This window comes from Zalophus californianus, chromosome 2 (genome assembly GCF_009762305.2).
Source record: "Zalophus californianus isolate mZalCal1 chromosome 2, mZalCal1.pri.v2, whole genome shotgun sequence".
Lineage (NCBI taxonomy): Eukaryota > Metazoa > Chordata > Mammalia > Carnivora > Otariidae > Zalophus > Zalophus californianus.
The window spans coordinates 71,327,794-71,336,580 of record NC_045596.1 but is presented as its reverse complement, the minus strand read 5'-3'; the positions used below and the strand labels follow the sequence as shown (position 1 = coordinate 71,336,580).

Sequence of the window (8,787 nt, the reverse complement as noted above, 5' to 3'; positions counted from 1 at the left end):
TGAATGCTCTCACCACAAAAAAGAAATGATGATTGTGTGATAGGATAGAGAAGGTGACAAGCTAGAGGTGTTAACTAATGCTATGGTGGTGATCATTTTGTAGTACAAGAGCAGATCAAATCATCATGTGGTACAACTCAACTTACACAATAGTATATGTCATATATAATTCAATAAAGCTGCGGGAAAAAAAAGAGAAGACAAAAAAGAAAAAGCTACCACCAAACTCATTATATTTGAGACATAAGATTTATTCACACACACAAAACAATCACAACCAAATATACACTAATTTAAAAAACAAAAGATTATAGTGACATAAAATTTTATATTCTCTTTTGTAAGTGTGTAAAAGTATTTGTTTGCTTCTACATAATTTCTATTCATAAAAGAATAGCAAACATTACAATGCAGTGATAGCTTGCATTTCTTATATGAAAAGAACATAGACCAAACCCTGAAGCTTTTAGTTTACAAGGGTGTTACCATGAAGCCACACACTAAACTAATGATCAAAACCAGTATCTATTTCCAGATCCATATACATATACATTCACCAACTAAGCTGAGAAATAAGCATTTCATATTCTCTCCCATCCTGCTACAATGTATTTTTTCTTTTTACTAAAAGCAGAGTAAGAAATTGCCTTTTCTCCTTTTAATTGACCTCAGAAGATGCACTATCTAATTCATGAGAAATGCGAAATTTCAGGTGTTTATCTTCTTCCACACTCTTGGAGTCTAGGACTCGTTCCTTTTCATGGCTTTGAACTATTTGGCTGACGAGTTCACTGCTGACCTCAGAATTTTCCTGACTACCGATCTCATGGGAATGCTTATTGCTCTCATCACTTGCTCTCAGCTTATACTCTCTGGTGTGCTTGTGGCTCTTTGTTTCTATACTGTGGTCATCCAGCTGACTTGTTTCCTGACTGTCTTTCGCGTGGCTGTCCCCGTCAGAAGTCCCCCGCACAGTCTGGGAAAGAAGGACGGCATTGAAATCATCTTCCGTACTCTCACTTTTCACAAGTGATGTCAAGTCCTCCTCTGTAGAATCAGGATACTGAATCACAGAACAAACGGAAGAAGAATTAAATGAAGAGCCAGGGATGGGAACATTGTAATTCTGCTTTCTAAATTTTAGGCCAATTTATACTGAAAATTGTCTAAATTTGGCTGAAGCAAAAAACAGGACTAGCTTGTTACTTTGTTTTTTTACCGAACCTTTTCACATATTCATCTCCTTTTGTTTAATAGATACATCAATTATGCAAATGATAAAGACGATGATGTAGATCTCATGATCTCTGTTTTACATAAAGGGAAAGTGAATTGAAAGTTAAAAAGTAAAATGATTAGTAAGTGGCAAGGCTATGTGTCAAATTCAGATCCTTTGACTACAGATTAAGCATAATTTGCAACTCTACAATTCATCTTGGGTATTTAACTTTAAAACATGACCATTATATTGTGAAAATCATTGCTGTTTTCCAAAGTTTTTTTCTTTAATCTAAAAAAGTAAATAGAATAAATGCTTTATAGCCAGGATTTGGAAAAAGATCATTGTGATTGAGAGACAAAAGTAGGGAGAAATTGCATGGACTTAAACATATAATCACCAAGTGAAAAAAGGTTTTGTGTTCAATAGTCATAAGTTAGGGGCACCTGGGTGGCTCAGTTGGTTGAGCGCCAGACTCTTGATTTTGGCTCAGGCCATGAGCTCAGGGTCGTGAGCTCAGCATGGAGTCTGCTTGTCCTTCCCCCTCTACCATTCCCCCTGTTCTTTCTCTCTCTAAAATAAATTTAAAAAATCTTAAAAAGTCATAAATTAATAATGTTTACTGAATGAATGAATGAATGAATGAATGAAGAAGTGAATGTGAATAGACACACTCTGGTTTCCTAGAATTGGGCTCTAATCATAAATGTCTCATGTGTCTGTTTAAGGATTTACCTGGACTTCGTATCCGTGGGACTTCTTAGATCTGGACCTCAGTCCATGAGCCACACTGTCACCTCGGCCATCATTTGAGTCTCTTGTGGGGACAGCTGGAGTGAAAAACTGGGTTGCTGGAATGTCAGTGGGAAAATCAGTGACCAGTTCATCAGATTCATCAGACTGGTTAGAGTCGTCATCTACGTCATTGGAATCAATGGAATCCTGGCTATCCACATCGTCTCCGTCATCTTCATCCACATCCTCATGGCTTTCATTGGACTTGCTTGAGAGGGTCTAAAAAACAAGATGGCCAGAAAAATTTGGATAAGGGTTTTTATTTTCCCTTAGTCTTTACAGTGCATTAGTCTTTCAGACTAATTTGGTTTCAGAATCTTTGCATTCACAACAATGTATTCAGTGGCTTCTAGGAGTAAAAGTGAGTATCTTCCAATCTCTTTTTTAACACCAGGATAAATGGAATCATAATCTGAGGTATTTTTCTTCCTTCTCCATAAGTAATTACTTTCATAGACATTTTCAAGCCATATATGTGAGTATAACATTTCTATGGATAACATTGCTTTTCCTTGTTCATATTAGACATTATTTCATTTACCAAATTCAATGATGAAATAAATACAGATACATAATTGTGAGATTGCTTTTTATTTGAAATGAGAATTCTCAGGAGATTGGAACATCCATATATTAATGCAGGCACCAAAACGTAAGCCCCCGCCCATCGGCATGCATAAGCCAAAGGTGACTCCATTATGCTTGTGTATAAACTGCAGCTCACATCTGTCAACCAGATTAACCACTGAATGTCTGATTAAACTTCTGATTAGCAAATATACTCGATTATTTATCTAACTTTCCCAGTTAGAGTTTCTTAACGCATTCAAACAGATCTTAAGGAGAACAAATTTATCTCTTTGTTTAGCAAATATAACAATGCTCCTAATAAAATAAATCATTATGTTAGGAATAGAACTGTTACCCTGAGACAAAGTCTTGGCTTTTGTAGGCATTATTAGATGCTTATCAGATATTAGATAAGACATCTACAAAATACCTTAAATAAAATGTTAAGAGGCTCAGTATTTCAAATAACAGACATTAGTAAACATTTCCTGCCACACTAAACTTATCTGAAGAAACCTGGTATTTCTGACATTTAGTAAATACATGTTTTCTTCCTGAGCAAGTTTTAAATTGGCAATTTACTATAAAATTTGCTGATAGAATATTGTCAGAATCGAAGCCAGGCCATGTCATTAGGAGAAAGAGTGGCTTCTTTCATCTCTCCAAGGCATGGTCAGCTTCTGATTCATGGTGAGAACTCACCTTCTGTTGGAAGTCATCATTTTCTTGAGAGAGCACGGTATTCTGAAGAAGGAGGGACACATATCAGTTTACATCAAATATGTCTCATATTTTATTTCAAAAGTTAGCCTTTTCTATCCAAAGCAGCTCTTATTTTTCAGCCTCATAAGTGGGTGGCTTAAAGTGGGGAAAAGCCAACATAACCAGATCAATTGCTATCCTAAGCTCAAGTTTACCAACAGGCAGGAAGGATCCATTTAATTGGCCTGACTGGCCTCCGTGATGGCTACTTTTTGTTGTTGTTCTCTAAATGTGAGAAATTTAATTCTTAAAATTAGTTAACATTAAAAATACCTGTAGTGCTAGGAAAGTCTGCTTCTGGGATGGGTCAGGCTTTAGCCATGTAGCTACAGCACCTGGGTATTTGTTGTAAAGCTACAAAAAATGTTGCATATTTATCATTATTAAAAAAAGAAACATAAGGATCTCTAAGTGATAAACTGAAAAAACAACTATACTTCACTGATCTTGATGGATAAGCATACTATGCCTCTGCATGGTCAGCCAGAGCCTTACATACCTCTTTTATCATTTCCTTTTTGTTGCAGATTCATTTAATATACTCTTACATAGCACTTACTTAGGTCAGGCATCCTTTCAAAGTGATTTACAAATATTTATTCATTTAATCCTCTCAACCCCCTGTGAGATAGGTATCATTATTATTCCCATTTTACAGACCAAGAGAAGCTGAGCCACAAAGAAGTTAAGTGGTAGTAAGTGGCAGAGCCAGGGTTCAAATTCAGGCAGACAGTGATGCATTCTGTGCATGCTGAATACTGTGCATTCCTGTCCTATGCGTACAAGCTGAAATTTCCCCTCAGATAAAGCACGTCTAAAGCAGAGGTGCCCTTAGTTAGTGGTGATCTTCATTGTTTCCTCTATGGAAAGAGGAAGAACTCTCTAAGGCTGCATTGTCTGATACAATATCCTCTGGCCATATAACATGTGGTTACTTAATTTAATTAAAATGAAATATAATAAAAAATTGAGTTCTTCAATCGTACTAGCTACACTGTGAGCTCAGTAGCCACATGTGCCTAGTTGCTTTCTGGGTGGACCATGCAGAAATATAATATTATTATAATATTAACATCATCACACAAATGTTCTGTTGCTCCAAGGTGCCAGAGATGTGAATAGAACAGTCTTTCCTTTAGCCAAGTCATTTATCTGGAAAATGATTATCCTAGTGCAGAGGAGTGGAAATTGCTCTGAATAAGTGTCATCTGATGGGCTGTATCACCCAGAGCCAATCGCTTCCCTTCCCTGTCATTGAGAATGAGAACCCTGGCCGTTCCACGGGTCCCTTTCACAGCCAGCCACCGGGTGGGGGAAGGGCAGGGAGGCAACAAGTCAGTAGCACGTGGGGTTTCCCCCCAGAGCTGACTCAACCAGAGCAACTTCATATAGGGCTACTCTGAAAGCTTTTGCTGAAGGAAAGGGTTCCTTGCCTGAAAAAGATGTGAAACTACTGTTCTAGAGGAGTTCCAAGTTTCCCTACTTTTTTTAATTTAAAAATATATAAAGATATGTAAATATGTTATAATTTATATATATTTAATATATATATTTCCTGCTGCTACATGTAATATGGGCTCAGAGAGAAGGCATTTATAAGTTAAATTTATGATTTAAAATAAGGTAACGTGAAGACAATATAGATGAACAAAACAAACGGATTAAAACCTCCCTAATAGTCATAACACTCACAGATAACGAATGTTCATCTGCAGAGGGAAAGCCTTATGACTTTCACATATTTCCGACTAGCTCTAAATTTCTAGGATTCTGGAAGGTTGAGCTCTTCACTTATCTCCTAAATATAACTGAATATACTGTCATAGCTTTATGTGCCATATTTATTCATGAAAAAGTCACCAATTCTTGCCCAAATAGTGTGACCTCCATCTTTTCTGGAAGTGTTAATTTTTCTGGCCTATTATTGTGCTTCAATACTTGTTTTCTCAAATCAGTTGGAAAACAGATATGCCTATACCCACCTACTTGCGCACCCAAACACATGCAGCAAATACTTCTCCTAATGTCTTCATTAAGCAATCTATTTTCAGCGACCCCAGGCAGCTCTATACAGGCCTTTATTCTGTTCATCTGGGATTGAACTCTGTGTGCCTTCTAGTCTGAGCTCTCAGGACAATGCCCATTTGTTGTTTGGCTGGCACAGTTTCACGTATTTTGGAGGGGCATGTACATCTATGGTGCTGGTTAAAGAGTTATAATAAAGGGTTTGATTTGGTCTTATGTTTGGTTAGAAAGTTGTTATCTAAAGTCAGCTGACAAGCGTGATAGATCCAAACAGCTTAAGAACCTTTCTTTTTATAATGGGTTTCTTAGCAAGTATCTTAGGAGATATTATGAATATTACGGTCATGCAAACTGTCCAGTGTGTGAGACAAATTTTAAACTTAGTAAAGCAAAGGATGGGATTTTCTAGGTCTAGTACAGTATGTTGACTCATGGAAAGAAAAAGTCACATGACTTCATAGAATTTCTTTTACATAAATGATCATGGCCCAGAGCATTATTTTATTATATAAAAGAACTAGTTTGGTGTTAAGAGAATATATTTACTGAAGACTATACAACTCTTCTTCAACTTGCAATGGGTTACGTCCCAATAAACCCATTGAACGTTAAAAATACGGTAGGTCAAAGGTGCATTTAATACACCTGACCTACTGAGCATCATAGTATAGCTTAGCCTACCTTAAACATGCTCAGAATGCTTACATTAGCCTGCAGTTGGGCAAAAGCATCTAACACAAAGCCCATTTTATAATAAAGTGATGAATATCTCACTTAAAGTATTGAATACTATACTGAAAATGAAAAACAGAATGGTTGTATGGGTCTAGAATGGTTGAAAGCATATCGGTGTTGACCGTCGGGATGGCGTGGCTGAGTGGGTCTGTGACTCACTACCGCTGCCCAGCAGAGAGTATTGTGCCATGCGTCGCTAGCCCAGGAAAAGATCAAAATTCAAAATTTGAAGTATGGTTTCTATTAAATGCACATGGCTTTCCCACCACCGTAAAGTTGAAAAATTGTAAATGGAACCATTGTAAGTCAGAGACCATCTGTAACTGTACTTAGCACTGGCCTAGGCTGAAAGCCGGCAGTCGATAAATACTTATCAATCAACAGCTTGACTATGATAATAAGTAAAATGGCAACAAATATGTTTGTGGTGACTCTCATACAGCTGCATAAATAATTTAACTACATGATAAACCTAAAAGATGCTTACCTGCTTTTCCTCAGAGCTCCCAGAATCGGCCTGCTTAATCTTTGAAACAGAAAAGATGAAGCAAGATTACAATGTGAATGTGTTCCTAGCACAGGGGAGCACACAATTCATTTATTTTGAGAAATTTCCTTTAAGATTCAGCTGTACTCACCGGAATGGCGTAGGCAATGCCCAAAAGGCAAAAGCAAATCACTGCAAGTCTCATGGTGACTTTTCCTGCAAAATATTTTATAAGGAATATTTGATTTCTTTGTAGGGTAAAACAGTGATACCTCTTTATGTTACCACATTACAAAATATTTACAAATAAATATATTTTCTGTAGAATATTTTCTACCTTTTGGAGAAAACTTTTGTTTCAATCACTATGGTCTTTTGAGTTACTATTTGTAATGCCGCCTCTCTACTCCATCTCTCACTATTAGGCAAGGGAGAGAGGAATTTCATGACTATATTCAACTTCAAAATTTAGCGTTCCAGGGGTTATATCATGACTACCTGATAGCTCCAGTTATCTCAACCTAAAAACAGATCATTAGTAATTTAATTAAAATAATAAGCTACTGTTGGAATATTTATTTCTCAGGGAAGAAAAACACAAAGAGAAAGAGAGAAAATAAAACTATAGAAAGAAGCTTGCTTTCTTCATTTTTCCAGCATGCATTTTAAGTGTGATTTTTAACTAAATTATTAAAAAGGTACTACTTAGGCAAAATGAGGCTGTCTCAAAACTCAAATTCTTTAAGAAAGGCTTCTAGAAATTTGAAACAAAACCCAAAACGTTGAAAATAGTCAACAGCTTTTCTATTCATGATAATAAGTCTGCATAGTGTCATACAGGTATCTTGGTGAAGAATTTAACAGCTAAATACAGAAGTGAAATATTCAGAAAGTTTTTTTTCCCTTGAAAATAGGATATTTACCTTAAATCATTAAAACATAGCATAACTATTAACTTACATTACCACTAAAGATCCTTTTCCACTTAAATGCTTCCACAGCCATCTACCCATTAAAAATAATGTATATATAGTCATTTGAAAGGGGCATAGAATTTTTCTTTTTTTTTATGATTGGAAGAAATAGATTCAGTTCTTTTGAGGACTCCAAGAATTTTTGAGTTCTATAAATGACTGGCTTTCAAAATAACCAGTTACCTTTCTTCCAGAAAATCTGCAATGTATCTGACATGCTCAATTAAAAGACTAGAACAGTGTAAGTCTGCTTAACAGCTTTACAGTTCAACTCTTTTCCTTACAACTTGCCCTTCCCCCCGCGATGAAGCCGAATGCCTAGGACAGCAATGAAGTTGAACGCACAGGACAGCGAAGCGGGCTTACCTTGCTCTGGGCTGTCTGAGAAGAGAGCCCCGTCCTGGATGGGGCTGCACTGCTCGCCTTCTCTTCCTGCTGCTGACAATCAGGACCTCCCAGAATTTAAATGATGCTCCAGACAGTCTCCACCAACACAGGGAGGCGGAGAAATGTGTCATGAGGTTTTTTGCCACTGCCCAACCCACTTGCTCCCACACTTCCCCCTCTGGTTTTTGTGGTTAAAAAACAAAGAAACAAACTCACAAAAACTACAGTTAAAACGTTACTGATGTACAATATCATTAACTAGCTTTTTCATTTATGGGACTGGCATTCAGCATCATGGAAGGGCATCTAGGGGTCCTGTAAAAAGTGGGGAGGAATGACTGGTTCTTTTAGAGAATTGATAATATCTGAATTAGAAGAAAAAATATAAATCCATCTTAAATAAAATGAAATGGAATAGATTTTTGTTTCTTTCGGGTTAAATAACAGATTAAGGTAATATATGCAACCAAATTTGCCTCACAGTTAGACTTGTTTAACAGCTGCGAGGCTATTGTTCAGGTGTAGGAAGAGGCTCCCTCCATCCTTTGCTACTCAGGCTCAGTGCTGTGATTTCAAGTATGTAGCAGCTTGTCATTTAGACAAAGGACCTTACTAACACTAAATTCCATGTTTATGCCCCTTACGTTTATGCCCCTTACATAGGACTCACTATGGTTTACAATGACCATTCAAGGACACGAATTTTTGTTGCACCATTTAAATTGTTTGGAGGTGGTGAATCAGATAATCTGCTATATAAGACAGAAGAATGGTAATTTACTCTATATGCTGCAGAAGTAAAGCAGCTTCTGACTGGGAGAGTTACTGCTTGA

General features: G+C 36.8%; 1 protein-coding gene across 2 annotated transcripts; it reads right to left on the bottom strand.

Annotated features, from left to right (window-relative positions):
• Positions 1 to 230: 230 nt before the first annotated feature.
• SPP1 (secreted phosphoprotein 1) lies at positions 231 to 8,060 on the bottom strand. Of its 2 annotated transcripts, XM_027599934.2 has the most exons (7): positions 7,934 to 8,060; positions 6,745 to 6,809; positions 6,594 to 6,632; positions 3,620 to 3,700; positions 3,287 to 3,328; positions 1,955 to 2,233; positions 231 to 1,063 (listed from the first exon to the last, which is right to left on the bottom strand). In XM_027599934.2, the coding sequence occupies exons 2-7, from the start codon at positions 6,796 to 6,798 to the stop codon at positions 659 to 661; spliced, it is 900 nt and encodes a 299-aa protein (XP_027455735.2). In that variant the 5' UTR covers positions 6,799 to 6,809; positions 7,934 to 8,060; the 3' UTR covers positions 231 to 658. The 2 variants fall into 2 exon arrangements, with proteins under 2 accessions (XP_027455735.2, XP_027455736.2); XM_027599935.2 differs by lacking the exon at positions 3,620 to 3,700 and having other exon boundaries at positions 7,934 to 8,056.
• Positions 8,061 to 8,787: the final 727 nt, after the last annotated feature.